The sequence below is a fragment of the Phytophthora parasitica genome (genome assembly GCF_000247585.1).
Source record: "Phytophthora parasitica INRA-310 unplaced genomic scaffold supercont2.100, whole genome shotgun sequence".
NCBI lineage: Eukaryota > Oomycota > Peronosporomycetes > Peronosporales > Peronosporaceae > Phytophthora > Phytophthora nicotianae.
In genome coordinates this window covers 45182-60066 of record NW_008649086.1, presented here as the reverse complement: position 1 = coordinate 60066, position 14885 = coordinate 45182, and the positions used below count along the sequence as shown (strand labels likewise).

At 48.3% G+C, this 14885-nt stretch overlaps 6 protein-coding genes across 6 annotated transcripts; 2 read left to right on the top strand and 4 right to left on the bottom strand.

The window, feature by feature from the left end:
* Window positions 1-18: 18 nt before the first annotated feature.
* On the top strand, window positions 19-7304 carry PPTG_19058 (hypothetical protein; the record flags this gene model as incomplete). The annotated part of the gene is made up of 2 exons (XM_008917366.1): window positions 19-3477; window positions 3537-7304. The coding sequence occupies 2 exons, from the start codon at window positions 19-21 to the stop codon at window positions 7302-7304; spliced, it is 7227 nt and encodes a 2408-aa protein (XP_008915614.1).
* A 154-nt stretch (window positions 7305-7458) lies between these two features.
* PPTG_19057 (glycine cleavage system T protein) lies at window positions 7459-8973 on the top strand. Its single transcript, XM_008917365.1, has one exon. The coding sequence runs from the start codon at window positions 7527-7529 to the stop codon at window positions 8700-8702; it is 1176 nt and encodes a 391-aa protein (XP_008915613.1). The 5' UTR covers window positions 7459-7526; the 3' UTR covers window positions 8703-8973.
* Window positions 8974-9258: 285 nt separating this feature from the next.
* Window positions 9259-9994, bottom strand: PPTG_19056 (hypothetical protein; the record flags this gene model as incomplete). The annotated part of the gene is made up of 2 exons (XM_008917364.1): window positions 9259-9296; window positions 9718-9994. The coding sequence occupies 2 exons, from the start codon at window positions 9992-9994 to the stop codon at window positions 9259-9261; spliced, it is 315 nt and encodes a 104-aa protein (XP_008915612.1).
* An 875-nt stretch (window positions 9995-10869) lies between these two features.
* Window positions 10870-12325, bottom strand: PPTG_19055 (hypothetical protein; the record flags this gene model as incomplete). The annotated part of the gene is made up of 3 exons (XM_008917363.1): window positions 10870-11316; window positions 11375-11803; window positions 11912-12325. The coding sequence occupies 3 exons, from the start codon at window positions 12323-12325 to the stop codon at window positions 10870-10872; spliced, it is 1290 nt and encodes a 429-aa protein (XP_008915611.1).
* A 9-nt stretch (window positions 12326-12334) lies between these two features.
* On the bottom strand, window positions 12335-12835 carry PPTG_19054 (hypothetical protein; the record flags this gene model as incomplete). Its single annotated transcript, XM_008917362.1, has 1 exon — window positions 12335-12835. The coding sequence occupies one exon, from the start codon at window positions 12833-12835 to the stop codon at window positions 12335-12337; it is 501 nt and encodes a 166-aa protein (XP_008915610.1).
* A 967-nt stretch (window positions 12836-13802) lies between these two features.
* On the bottom strand, window positions 13803-14795 carry PPTG_19053 (hypothetical protein; the record flags this gene model as incomplete). Its single annotated transcript, XM_008917361.1, has 1 exon — window positions 13803-14795. The coding sequence occupies one exon, from the start codon at window positions 14793-14795 to the stop codon at window positions 13803-13805; it is 993 nt and encodes a 330-aa protein (XP_008915609.1).
* Window positions 14796-14885: the final 90 nt, after the last annotated feature.

Below are 14885 nucleotides of genomic sequence, written 5' to 3'. Positions count from 1 at the left end.
TATCGAGTACCTGGCTGTATGCGCGAACTCAAGCAAATGAATACGGGCTCAAGGATTGTCCAGATGCTCGAGTATACAGGCAACGTTGTACTGTTCAATACAGTCATGCTGGGACTTGCTGCTTGTCACTGGATAGCGTGTGGGTATATGGCTGTTGCACATCTGGAGTGTGGTATCGACTTCATGCTCTGTAGCAAAGCTCGCACTGTACTAACCACAATACCTGGAGCTGGAGCACATGGTGTTCCGAAAGGGATTGCAAAGGTCTCACCGACTGGAGACGGGTCTGGATATACGTGCTGGGCTATCGAAGACTATCTGGTGGGCACAAATGTCGGTCGACAATACGGTCGTGCAGTGTATTGGGCTTCCCGTTCTGTGGTTACTGCAGGCTTCTACGACGTCGCAGCGACTACAAATGTTGAGACTCTTTACGCGATTTTCGCTCAAGTTATTGGTGCCATCTTCAGCACTGCAGTTCTCGCTACATTCCTCTTTATTTTCCGGTATAGAAACGCTCGGATGCAGGAGTTTATGGCCCATGTGGACAGTGCAAAGGAGTACATGCGAGTTCGACATTTTCCCGAAAATGTACGTGAAGGAGTTCTCGGGTACTACAAAAACACATGGGCTACTCATCATGCATTATATCATGATGAGGCGATCGAGCGGCTACCAGGACACTTAAAAGTGAGTGTATACAGTGTTTTAAAGGCTAAGCGGATCCAGGACGTCGCCTTTCTGTCGAAAGAGAGCATCGAATTTATCAACACGTTGGCATTACGAATCGAATATTGTGTCTATTCTCCTAAAGACTGGATTATCGAGAAACTACCCGATGGAATGTATTTTGTGCTACGTGGAAGCGTCCAACTCGACGGTCCTAGACACCCACAGACTGCTTTTGCTAAGGCTGGGGGCCATTTTGCAGAAGGTTCTTTACTCTTTCCAACTCGATCGGAGGAACGTGCGAGAGCTCAGACTTATTGCGATCTGTACAAACTCCCACAACGCAGTTTTAACAAGACTTTAGCTGTGTTTTATCGCGAAAATGCACATCAACACTTGGAAGAAATGCGATCCATGCACGCTCGACATGATCAACAAGAGCAGAAAATGAAGAAAATGCTCGGTCGATCGGCTGATAATGCAGAGACCAATGTAAATGCCAACAACAGCGGTGGCCGATATAGCGTCACGTATGGTAATGATGTGCGTAGTGTTAAGCGGCCACGGATTCCGTGGCGTATGCCTGGCTCTAGTTTCCGAAAATATTGGGAGCATGCGCGCTTATTTTCGCTGGTTTTCGTGGTATTTGAGGTCCCGTTGTACTGCGTTTTCGACGCTGATACTTTCCCATTTGGTGCCAAGTCAAAGTACTCGCTTCAATCCTTAACATCCATCTTCGTTGAGGCTTTTTTTGTCGTAGATTTTGTGCTTCGAGCACGATTTTTCGCGTATGTAGACCAACTTGCACTCATTACAGTGAGTGATCCAAGTTACATCCTTGAAGCTTATCGAGAGAACGGTTTATGGTTTGATTTACTAGCGATTGTCCCGTTACCACTGGTGGTCGAATTTGTAGTACATCGCGGTCATGGATGGACAATGTGGCTCCAGATTAGTAGACTTATCCGGCTGTTGCGTGCCCGATACCTACAACAAACTATCCAGGAATTTAGCCACATTCGAGGCCTCTCGTCGAAAATGCAGCAAGCAGGAACAATGCTGTTGTACGTGACTTTAACGATCCATGTGGCTGGTTGTTTATGGTTTCTTATGGCTCGTTTCAGTGTCTTGGAAACCGAATTTGAACCTATACTAGAGGAATACACACGTGATCGCTGCTTACGAGACGCTGGACTTCACGGGAACTGCTCATGGACAGTGTACGACGCGTATGGCCAAATTGGTACAACCTTTAAAGTACAAGATCCGGAACATTCCATTTACACTATCACAATGGCCTATATGCGCTCCATTTACTGGGCTATCGTTGCACTCACTACTGTTGGCTACGGTGACATTGTGGCTTTTTCAACTTTCGAAAGTTATTTTGCAGCTGTATGGGTTTTTATCGGAGGTATCATAAATTACGGGGTCGTGGGTGCTATGTCAAATATCATATCGAATCTTACAGCCAGTAGCCACCACCATTCCGAGAAAATGAACTCCGTGAACGTAACTTTGGGGCATTTCCGGATATCTGAAAGTGTACGAGTGCGAATCCGTCAGTTCTATCACCAACAAATGTACGAACAAAAAGTGACGTCGGAAGTGCAGCTTCTTGATGGTTTACCGGCCCAACTACGTCATAGAATCTCAAGTATCCTTCACGCTGAGTCTGTACGTAAGGTTCCGATCTTTGTCGATGCTCAGAACGAACGTCTACTGTATGAACTCACGGGGCTATTTCGACGCCAATTATTCCAACGAGGTGACCCTTTTTTTGCGGAGGGAACATTATGCGAAGAAATGTATGTCGTTGTGAATGGACGCGCCAATATTTTCAGCAAAAGAGTCGGTACTTTACCGGTGGGAGCATTATCAGCTGGCGATTGCTTTGGAGTTTGCGAGCTTTTACTGCGGAAAAGTTTTAACACGACAGTCGTCGCAGCTAGTGTCGTGGATGCTTCTGTCATCACATATTCGGCTTTTGTTGCAAAGATTGAAGGTCATTTTCCCGCTGAGATGGAAAGTTTGCGTTTGCAAGCTACGCAACAGCATATTTTCGACACTTTGACGCTCGAAGCAGTGATCGATAACATCAAATCGAGGTCGACACTGATGAAATTTACGGAGAAATGCACGAGCATGTTCGAGGAGAAGGAGAACTGGGGTCAACACAAAAACAAGATGCGCATTCGACTCTATTGGGACTTGATCGTACTAATTCTGGACGTGTATAATGCCTTCCAAGTCACGTTTCGGATTGGATTTCTGGCGCATCCTTCAAGTGGTACGAGAGTTTTTCTTGTCGTCTCGGATTTTGTAGGTGACGCATTCTTATTGGCAGATATTTACCTTAAGCTTTACTACTTCGAGTGTGAAGGTGCTGGACTGATGAACCTAATTTATCGAGAGGAGCGTAGTGAGACCTACAAGGGTCACGAATTACGCGGTGATTTACTGAGTAGTCTTCCTCTTTACTATGTGGGGAGTAGCTTTCTGGCTATGAGTTTATGTCGACTACCGAGATTACTTCGACTTCACCAGGTTCCATCGATGATCGACTCGCTTATCATGCGCATACAGCAACGTTTTTCAGCTGGAGGGAATATTTCAGCGTATTTGAGTCCTATCAAACTCGTGCTTATTTTACTCTTCACGGGCCATCTGGCTGCTTGTGTGTTTTACCTCATCTGTCATACCGATCATAACCACAAGAACTGGACGCACCACGACCCGATCGTGGTTATGGAGCATGAATCGACTGGTGTGCTTTATCTTCGTGCTTTCTACTGGGCATTGACAACAGTAAGGTATTTATTATTTGTGTACATTTAAATTACTTACGCCTATTGTGATATTTGTAGTTGACACTTGTAGGGTCAAGAGAGATTGTGCCACTAGGATTGCCTGGAACGATCTGGGCTACATTCACGTGTCTGTGTTGCGCGTTCATTGTGGGTCATATCGTGGGAGAACTCTCAGAACTTATTTTGGAGATGGATGCAACTAAAAAGGAACTTAAAGAACGTGAGTCCCATTTCGACCAATTCGCTAAAGACCACGATTTACCGTCCAGTATTTGCACCCGTGTGCAACATTACCTCAAGTTTCAACATCATTATCTCAAGGGTATGGATATCTACGCCACTTTCAGTGATTTATCGCCAAATTTACGTGTACAATTGATGATGGATCTCCATGGAACTACTTTACAGAATCTTTGTATCGCCCCATTTCTGAATCAAACCCAGATTAATGGACTGGCCATGCGACTTAAATCAGAGCTTTACATTCCCGGGGATACAATTATCGTCGAGGGGGATTTAGGACACAAATTGTACATTGTCAAAGGTGGAACGGGGATGGTACTGTGGAAATCCACTGGTACAGCCGTAGCCACTCTTACTGCCGGTAGTTTATTTGGAGAAGTGGCTTTTTTTCTTCGGGGACAGCGACGAATTGCGTCGGTACAAGCAACCACTTGCAGTGAATTACTGGTATTAGGACGTCGTTCATGGGAAGAATTACTGGCTTCAAGTGCTCGCGAAGAAGCTGAAAGCACCGAGCGGGCACTGATCCAATGGGTACAGTACTGTCTTAAAGGATACAACATCATGACAGTGGAAATTGTGAAAGATATTAAATCTGGGGATACTGGAACTTCCAAGACACCCAAAAATATTGAGGAACTTCGAGAACTCAACGCGATGAAGATGCATGATACAGATAACGCTCCAGTGATAGATCCACTCAGATATGTATCAGCGACAACACTTGAAGAGAGAAAAGTGCGTCAATTATTACGAAAAACAGCAGGATATGGTGGTAAAAACAAAGCCGAGTTTGCTGCCCCAAGTATCTTGACAATAGTTTTCCGCTGGGTACGAGACAATATCCTTCCAAGTGGACGGAAAGCAGCCAAACTCGGACGAGTGTACGCTGATAACTCAGACTTCGATGCTCGAAATGAGCCCGTCACCACATCTACGAGTGGTACCCGTCGTCTCTTTGCATGGCACACGCCCAGAAACACCACTTCCGGGCTCTCTCTTCATAAAATGAAGTCTTTTAAGAACGGAACGGCAGTGCAAATCAACCCCGTGAGTCGCAGTATGCGCGAATATTATCGAGACGAACAACTTGTCGAGATGGAAGAGGAGTGTTGGCGTCGCTATAAAGTCTCGCTGTTCATGGCTGACGCGTTTACAGGCGAAGTAATCAAACAATCCCCAGCAGTAACACCTGTATCTCCGCAGCTACTAGTACAGCCTCAACCTCAAGCAAACATAATACTTTCGCAAAATACATCAAGAAACGAGGAAGACAGCACGCCAACAGCTTCCAAAGCGGAAACAAAAATTCGAGTATCCCGCAAAACTTTCTGTGGTGCAATGCTACCCGGTGCGAGTCCTCAACGTGCCACACGCACCTTAGTAACTACCGACGGTATGCGCTTCCTTGAGAACTACGAGTCCCGAAATCGTCCCAGTGAACGTGGTCTGAGTAGAAAACGTCGTCCTAGAGGCAGCATCCACGGACACGAATTGCACCAGTCTTTTGGGATCACAAATTTACCCTCTGGAGCCGCACGAGCGCATCGTCGACAGCGCAAGCTGAAGCGAAGCCAGTCTCTTCCTCTTTTTGATCGCCATTTCGCTCATATGATCCGAGAAGAACTGCAAGATTCGAACGCTAAGGAGTCGGAAAGTAAGTTAAATCTGGGCTTCGAGTTGCTCCAGAGATGCCGACAACCTGAATTTTCGTCCCTTTTTCGAATTTATTTAACGTGGCTGAAGCATGAAAAGCGCTGGAGTCAATGGTACAGCCAGCAAACTGAGCGATTCACCTGGCTGCGTAGTTTTTCATCGTCTAGCTCAGCCAGCGAAAATTCTCGAACAATGTCATTTTTCGACTCTGGGCATGACAGAACCGCGTCGACGTCTTCGCTGCCCGATAGAAGCACGTCAAGTAAAGCTGAAGACTTCGTGAACCTTTTGTCTCGATGCTATCGACTGTGGGAGTGGGTGGTGGTTTTTGTTGGACTTTTCTACGCCGTGACGATCCCATTCTTTGTGTGCTTCGCGTCGGACCTTGAGACGTTCCATGAAGACCACGAAGACGAGATTGCATTGGCACATTGGGAACGTATTGTAATTTGTGTCGATTTAGTCTGCATAGCAGACTTCTTACTCAAGCATTCGGCCTTCCGACGGGTCCTTGCGCTCAGTGACGGAGGCAGTACGGACGTTCCTACAGCTGCCCCACAACCTTTGGCTCCACCTCCATTGACGTCGATGCGTAGTACAAAATCGTTGGTATCAACTGCACCGCTACCAACGATACAGAAACGAAAGAGTTGGTGGAAACAGCATGTGAATACCCACTTATGGCTCGATATCATGACTTCTTTACCCTTCGATATATTGCTGTATATTCCGCCACTGTCGAAGTCGTCTATGACGGATCATCGCTGGTTCTATCTATCGCTGTTTCAACTGAATAAAATACCGCGCATTTTGGAATCTATTGAAGCGAGCGAAAGATTAACTCAATTCCTGGCTGTGGATCTGAATTTACCGATAGGTGAGAGTCGATTGCACTTTATCCGAACAGTTTGTGTGTACCTTCTTTCAGGGCATTGGATCGGTTGTTTATGGTTTCGATTGGGTTTACATGCGTATCATTTCTACGGAGATTCCTGGCTTTCCACCTATAAGATGTTGGCCGTAGATTACTTCGGGGAGCTTAGTGAGATCCCCACTTCTCGACGATATCTTCGCTCTCTGCACTTCGCTATCGGCTCGATTACTACTGTTTTTTACGGCGATGTCGTGAGTATGAATGCGATTGAAACAGTAGTCGAAATCGCCTTTATCGTCGTGTGTATCTTGATCTTCGGTGTGTTGGTTGGAGCGCAAGGCGAGATGATTGAAGCCAACTACAAGCACAAGATGCTGTTCGAACAGAATTTGATGGAACTGTATCATTTCTTAAAGAATAACGACGTGCCACGTGACGTTCGACAGCGATTACGGCTCTACTATACGAATACATGGCTAAAATACCACGGCCACGACGATTTAGAAGGTGTACGGGGCCTTTCGACGCTGCTGGTCGAGGATATCGCTCAGTATACTCTTCGAAGTTTTGCCAATCGTGTATCCATTCTCAAGAGCTGTGACGAGAGCTTCTTGCGTTCCTTGTTGACGTGTTTAAAACACATTATCTGCTCGTCATCTGAAGCGGTGGTACGTAAAGGTGATGTCGATCGAAGCATGTATTTTATCGCGAAAGGTAAAATACTCGTCCAAGGCCCCGGGTTTGAACTGGTTAAGCAAGAAGGAGATTTTTTCGGCGAATTGTCGCTATTGTATGGCATTCCTCGGTCTGCTACGTGCTCGTCATTGGGTGTTTCGCTGCTCTACGTGTTGGAGTGGGAGACATACGAGAGGCTGCTGGCGGACTACCCGGAATACCGTGAGCAGAACCGACGAGAATGGGTTATTGTGAGCACTGTGTTGAAGACTGGGGAGTCACGCTTCCGCTCTATCATTGACATTGTAGCACGCATGGAAAAGGCCGACTGGGTGCTTGTGGATCAGATTATCCGTAAGGCTAAGAGTCTCAAGTAGAAATGCACCATGATATAGCCATCTTGAACAAGATCTGTAGCCATCTTTATTCGTCTGATGTCTGTTTTCTGCTTTGTTGCACATCAAGTAGGGCGTCTCTTCATTGATTTCTATTGGTTGAAATGATTATGTGGCATCCAATCCAACGTGTTTAGACACACATTTAGGCCCGATCTAAACGCTGAGCAGCTCCACTCCTTCATCCGCCTTCGTCCGCTCACCATGCGTCCGTCCGCCATCCGCTGCTTCTCGTCCGCCGCTGCGTCGCTCAAGAAGACGCCGCTCTATGACCTGCATGTGTCTCTAGGCGGCAAGATGGTGCCGTTCGCTGGCTACTCGATGCCTGTGCAGTACAAGGCCGGCGTGTTGCAGTCGCACCTGCACACGCGCGAGCAGGACAAGGCGTCGCTCTTCGACGTCTCGCACATGGGCCAGCTGCGCATCACGGGCAAGGACCGCTTGCAGTTCCTCGAGAGCGTCGTGGTGGGCGACCTACAGGCTCTGGGCAGCGGCGAGGCCAAGCTCAGTCTCATCACCAACGATCAGGGCGGGATTATCGACGACTGCGTGGTCTCCCGCTACGACGACCACCTGTATGTGGTGGTGAACGCTGGTAACCAGGATGTGGACCTGGTTCACATGCACAAGCTGCTCGAGGGCTTCAAGGGCGACGCCGCCATTGAGCGTATCCAGGACCGCGCGCTCGTGGCACTGCAGGGCCCTGGCGCCGCGGACGTGGTGGAGACGCTAAACCCTAATGTAAACCTAAAAGACCTTGAGTTCATGCACGGCGTGTTCACACCCTTGAAGCTCAAGGACGGCAAGCAACTGGACGTCATCCTCACCCGTTGTGGCTACACTGGTGAGGATGGCTTCGAGATCTCCGTGCTCAGTAAGGACGCCGAGACTTTTGCGCGTGCGCTGCTCGATGACGAGCGCGTATTGGAAGCCGGTCTTGGAGCTCGGGACAGTCTGCGTCTCGAGGCCGGTCTGTGTCTGCACGGTCACGATATTACGGACAAGATCACGCCCATTGAGGCCACACTCGCATGGACTATTGGCAAGCGTCGTCGCGAGGAGGGAGGCTTCCCTGGCCACGGTATCATTATGGACCAATTGAAGAACAAGACGGCCACTCAGAAGCGTGTGGGCTTTGTGGTGGACGGAGCGGCCGCGCGTGAGGGCGCGGAGCTCTTTGACGCCGACGACAACGTCGTGGGTCACGTGACCAGCGGTACCTTTAGTCCCTCTCTCAAGCAGGCTATTGGTATGGCTTACGTCAACAAGAGCTTGGGCAAGATCGGCACGGAGCTGCACGTGAAGGCCCGTAAGAAAACGCAGAAGGCTGTCATCACCAAGATGCCCTTTGTGCCAGCCAACTACTACAAGAAGGAGTAAGCTACAGTAGCTTTGTTGTCTTGCCGCCGAGCTTCTTCCCTTGGCACTATTCGATAAGTCCCGAAGTAGACGCACGTTGGTGTATACTTGCAATGCACTGATCTTTACACCAGTCATGTTTCAAGAATACGGCGGAATTGATTAATTATCGGGCTTTTCCCGTCACACGCACTAACTTTCCGCATTATACTGAATCCTACAGCATAAGCAGTACTTTCGGGTATTACGTTTTTTGTTTTACCAAGTTATAGAAGGATGAACTTCAAGCTGAGCTGTTTGCTACCGCGCGTGAGAGCGGATTCCGTGCTGCCTTGCGGGTCTAATCCCAGCTCTGAGAAGGGAGAAATAAGCGCTCCTTCAAGAAGCGTGGCCACATCTTCCGCGTTCTCAAGTATCCGGAAAAAAGCGCCAACAAAGTCGATATGTTGGTCCAATTTGGTCACTTTAGCATTTGCATCAAAATGGAACGTCGCGGTGAATTCCGGCTCGATCGTCTGCCCCACGATACGCTGAGCTATGCGGTCATGATGTCGTAGCACATGCGGGTACACCATGATCAGTGTGTCTCGCGAGATCCGCATACTGACGGCTCCTCTAGCTTCCAACACCCAAGTGAGTTTGTCGTCTGTCATCTGTGTACCCATCTCCTGCGTCGGGGCGTGAACAACCGTGACATTCGATGGCAGCACTTCAAATGTGCCATGGTACGACGTATAGCGCTTCAATTGTAGCAATAGAGCCTCAATCCCGTCCGTCGTGGCTCCTTGTGTTATCATGTCTGGAGCACACACCAGTCTCACAAAACTTTCCTGTAGAGCGCTAGACTCTGTCGAATGCAGTGCAAAACCCGATCGAAAGGCTCGTATAAAGTGTTTTGCTATGAGCACTGGTCTGGGGTCGTCCCAGGTCGTTAGAGGCTGTGCGTCGAGTAAGAAATAGCCTCTCAAAAAGTCCCGATAGTCTTGCAGGTCTCGGAGATGACCGTTAAGTCCTTCTGTCTCAAGAGACAGCGTACTGATGAGTCCACGCTGTCGCGCGCGATATCGACGCTGGTTGAGTTTGCATTGGGCTTTGCGTCTCGCCTTGCGCTGCTCCTCATCCTCCAGGAGTCGACGACGTCCGCGTTTCTTTGGTTGGGGCTTCTGCTCGTCTTGGTTGGAGACGTTAGTGCTGCTTTTTGATACTCGTTTGCCCTTAGTCTTCACAGAACTGAGCCCAGTGGGTGGTACGGATGCTGGTAGGCTTACAGGAGGGTTCTTCTCCTCCTGCAGCGATACCGTAAGCGTCGGCATCCCGAAGAGGTTACAGTCTGAAATGAGGGAGTTTCTGGCGAAAGTGAGTTATCCCTAAGTTCTGGAGCGTAAGCCGACTTCTATATTCATCGCTTATGACAGGGTATGTGTATATAACAGCAGCATCTTGGTATTGATTCTATCACTTGATTTATTGATAGATATCTGATAGCACCCTTTTATATGGAAGAGCAGGTCTGACCGTAAAAGACGACCGAAATTTGTGAAAACCTTACCCTGGGTTACTGATTGGCCAATTTCAAGGAGGACCCGCCGATGTCACTGCGTGAGTAACGTTTGTATGAAACAGTATGCAAAAGGAACAAATATTATAATTCCGCTTCAAAACAATTTGGAAAATTATGTTTGAAAATCGTGGCGCTTGCAATTAGTAGCTCAAATGAAGACGAATGTGAAGCTCTCATTCGCTTTTATTGCATGTATATTCGTGTTATTCACTGAGGAGCCCTTAGTGAGGACAAATCGGCTTGTCGATCAACCTCCAGCTAGTATAAGATTAGAGAGATCCACTTTGTTGCACCGGTTTTGGGCATTTTTGTTCAAATTCCAAACCCAAAAAGCTTTTTGGCAAAATATGCTCTAGAATGGATTGTCGCAAAAGAATGCGAACATGTCCCCTGTCGAGTACACCTACACGCGAAAATAGCTTCTTTCTTTTTTTACGATTACATTACCAAATTATCTCCTTTTTACGCTGTTACATGTTCGCCGTAATGAGAGAATGGAATTGATGAAAAGATTATCGAAGTGGAAAACCTACATGTGCTGCACCGCCTGCAGCATGTTGGCGAATATTCCTTACAAAGGAATATTGGTACTCGCCAGCGACAGCGGTGACGTGCTGCCAGACGCCGTCAGTTGGTGAAGCAGACGGACTGCATCTTCCACCGATTGGTGGTCACCAAAATATCATGAATTCTTCCATTAGCGTTTGCAATCGCAAAACGCACCTTGCGCCCCGCAAGCTTCTCCTGTATATCTGACAACACTTGAATCGTAGTTGCATCCAAGTCGTGCATGTGATACGCGTCGAATACGACGCCTTGCGTGGTGATACCCTTCGTAAGCATTTTTTTCTCAATCGCTAGCGCCACACGCTCGCAGTTAGCAAAATACAGTGAACTCTCGACGCGAATCACGATAATGTCGTTCAAATCTTGAGCGTTTGGGAATAAGTCCCGGTCGACGAGGGTACCGTTGTCCAGCTCGCCCAGAACTACAACGGGAGTGCGCTTCGTCTTGATCATTAGAGCGAGCACAGAGCAGATAATGGAAGCGATCAAACCTTCGAGTACGCCTACCTAATCCCAGAGTCAGGATGAAGGAAGCGGACCAGACAAAGAACTCATCGCGTTTGACACGGTATAGCCGCTTGGCTTCATTGAACTCGACGAGGGTATATCCAGCGACGATGATGATAGAGGCTAGCGTCGCTCGTGGCAGGTAGTACAGCGTACCAATTAGAGTGTAAAGCGAGAGAACCACGATAAGTGTAGTAATGATAGAGGCGAGCTGTGTATGCCCGTGCTGCATGTTCACTGCAGTGCGTGACATTCTGCCCGCAGGAGGCATAGCTTGGAAGAATCCGCAGACCACACTGGCAATACCGATACCTGTGAGTTCCTGTGCGGTGTCGATATCTTCTCCACGTTGAATGGCGAGGCGCTTGGACATAGCGATACTTGAGAGGGACACAACCAGCACAACCGTAAACGAGTTGAGGAGAATAGTACCGAAGCGTCCTCCGCCAATAAGCCCATCGTCGAAGCCGTACCACGGTTCGAGAGGCTCAGGAACCCACCAGGCACAGTACCGGTGAGTTTAAGTGCCTTGGGACCAAGAATGTATCCAACGATGAAACCAAAGATGCAAACGACGAGAGGTCCTAGATCGCACAATATACGAGCAAAGAAATATAGCGATCAACACCACTTTGGACTTGACTGAGTCGTCGATAGACTTGCGGTTGAGCGCCTTAGGCCGATTTTCATCGGTCTGAGCGCGAGTCGAAGGCAGACTAACATACTGCTCGTCAGTGATAGAGAAGCCATGGCTGTCCGTAAAATTGGTGCCTACTGGTTGCTGAGCCGCCGTGGTTTTTTTTTCCTGGGTCTTCGAAAGCACAGGCGAAGGAAAGAAGCGCTTCTTGATCAATTTGATCGTAATGAGGTAAGCGATCGAGATGAGACCGACCGCAAGAGCGTTCTTGTTAGAGTGACCGATGTTCTTCAGATTCTGGTAAAGTGTCTGTACCGGGTTGTCGTGCGACTCAAACTTGACACCCAGTACGTTCTGAAACTGCGAAAGCATGATCAATAGTCACCCAGCCGAGATGAATCCGCCCATAACGGGACGTGAGAAGAAGTCTGCGACTGGACTGAGGTTGAAGATGCGCACGAGCAGTAGGATAGTACCGCTCAGGAAGGCAATCATGATACCGGTGGCAATACGTTCCTTCTCGTCCTCAATTGGTTCGAGGATGGATCCGGTGAGTAGTGCGACTTCAGACCCACTGGCTACAGATAACACGGTGCTGGACTCGAACAGAGCGTAGATAAGTGGCGATGTAGCAGCCGTGTACAGTCCGTGGTGAGCCGGAACGTGCATGATGGTGGAGAGCGAGACTTCTTGAGGGACCAGTGTCATGGCAACGGTAATACCGGCAACAATGTCGAACTTGAGATCTTGACTGATCTTGTAGTGGGGTAGCCGTCGTAGAATGGGGGCGTGGTGCTGAACTAGCTCAATTGGGGTCTTTTTAGTGCAATGAACCGCTCGTTGGTCGGGCGTTGATTGAATCCAACGAATGATTGGATCCATGAGAGTGCAGTTAAAGTGGAAGTGTTGGTGACTTGACCTCGAGGATGCAAAAGTTAGAATGGGATCCCGTTGCCGCCTGGAAGCAGAGTAGTTTTTCTACGATTCAACAGGCAGGTTGCATGGACTGGAGTGTACAACGGGTCAGTCGTGAAGCCGATTGATAGCCATGCTACAGGGACCAAGTTGGACGACAGTACGTTAAATAAGTTGGATGAATGCCCAGTGAAACGCCAAACAGAGCAAATGATTGGTAAGTCCGCGTGCTGGAAAACTTGACGTCATTCACAAAGACTATGAGACGTTAAATGAACAAGCGTAGAGTAATGTGATCAACATGGACAATCGATACAAGCCATATCTCACAAAAAATATAAACAAACAAACTATGTGTGGGTCTTTAGAAACATGCAATCATTTGCGTAAGCGTACGTCGCTCAGATACATGTGTGTGGCAGCTAAAGGTACGTCAAAGTATTGTGTACAGTGTACATATAAACTACATCATGTAGGCTACACGTACATGTACGGTGTTGGAAAAGCTCAGACTGTTGGGATGGTCTCAACTGGCATGGTCTTAGCCACTTACAACAGAGTACTACTCGTACGGGTCTGTTAACGATCAAGACGAAGTCTTGAAGGAAGTTAATTGGTCATCAACTAGCCTATCCACGCCATGAAGTCTGCCATGTCGAAGCCTTGGACTCCGCAATTGCCGGTACCGCACTTGTGTTCAGTCTCTGCTAGCTTGGTGAGCCACTCACCTCCCATATTTGAATGGAATCGCTGGCTAGGATGGGAAATCTCGTTCCATTTTGTCGCAAAAATCGCGACACCGTGGTGTGAACTGGACACTTACGAGTAAATGAAAGCTTGAGTTAAGTTACAGAGTAAATTGTATTTTAGAAGCCCCCCCCCTCATATATATTGACCAAAAACTCAGTGCTAAGCGATTTATAGTCGACGGGGTTTACTGCACAACTTTACCCTTACCCAGGAGCCACTGGATAATGGATGCGTAGTGCGCAAGCTCTGTGGTGTTGGTAGACAACAAAAGGTTCGTACGTTCGTGCGGGTCCGTCTCCACATCAAACAGCATTGGCTCATCGTCGCTATAGCCGATCACGCATTTGTAGCGACCGTCAAACCAGAGCTTCCACGTACCTAGCGCCGAACGTAGCACACGTTTCTTGTGAGGCTCTCCCTCAAGAAGTGGTCGGAAGGAATAGGCCTCCGACATTTGAGCAGGGACGGTCTGCACCTCTCCAACATCTAGAAAAGTACGCGCCAGATCAATAAGCGATACACCAGCATCTGTAGACGTTCCGCGTAGTGACTCGTTCACCACATCGCCAGCAATAACGAGAGGGACGTTCACCGACGGCTGGAACGGAACATCCTTTGCCCATAGGCCACGATCACCGAGCATCTCGCCGTGATCACTCGCAAATACCACAAGAGTATCACTCAGATTCACAGCAGCAAGGATGCGACCAATATGCGCGTCGATGTTTTCAATCATAGCAGCATAGTCAGCTCGCGTACGGTTGTGCATCTCAGCTGTAAAGTTGCCGGTGTAGTCAACTGGTTGAGGAAAACTACGGTTCTGTATACGGCCGTACATACTCTCAGTAATACTCATCGGGTAGTGCGGTCCGTTCCAGTTCACGATCATGAACCACTCCTTATCATTGGGTTTCTCGCTAAGAAGTCGAAGTGCTTGGTCCGCCACCCAGTTGTCATTGTAGAGATCATCGGGTAGCGGATTCGGATACGCGTCCTTGTAGAATCGAGGGTCTCCGATCTTGGTGTTGCCTCCATCCGTACGAGAACGAGTGTCATTTAGGAAAACGTCCGTGGCGTTGTGTTCCAGTAAGTAGTCCGTGTACGGCTCAATGTAGGAGCCGTTCGGGTACGCTTCAGTCAGGAAATACGACTCGAATACACCGACACAGTTGACCATGTCGGAGAAACCCCACTCCTCAGCGTGCAGGTTACCCTCGTGGTTCCAACCGAAACTGTTGAGTGTGTCGTTCTTGTTCAAGTCGAGTTT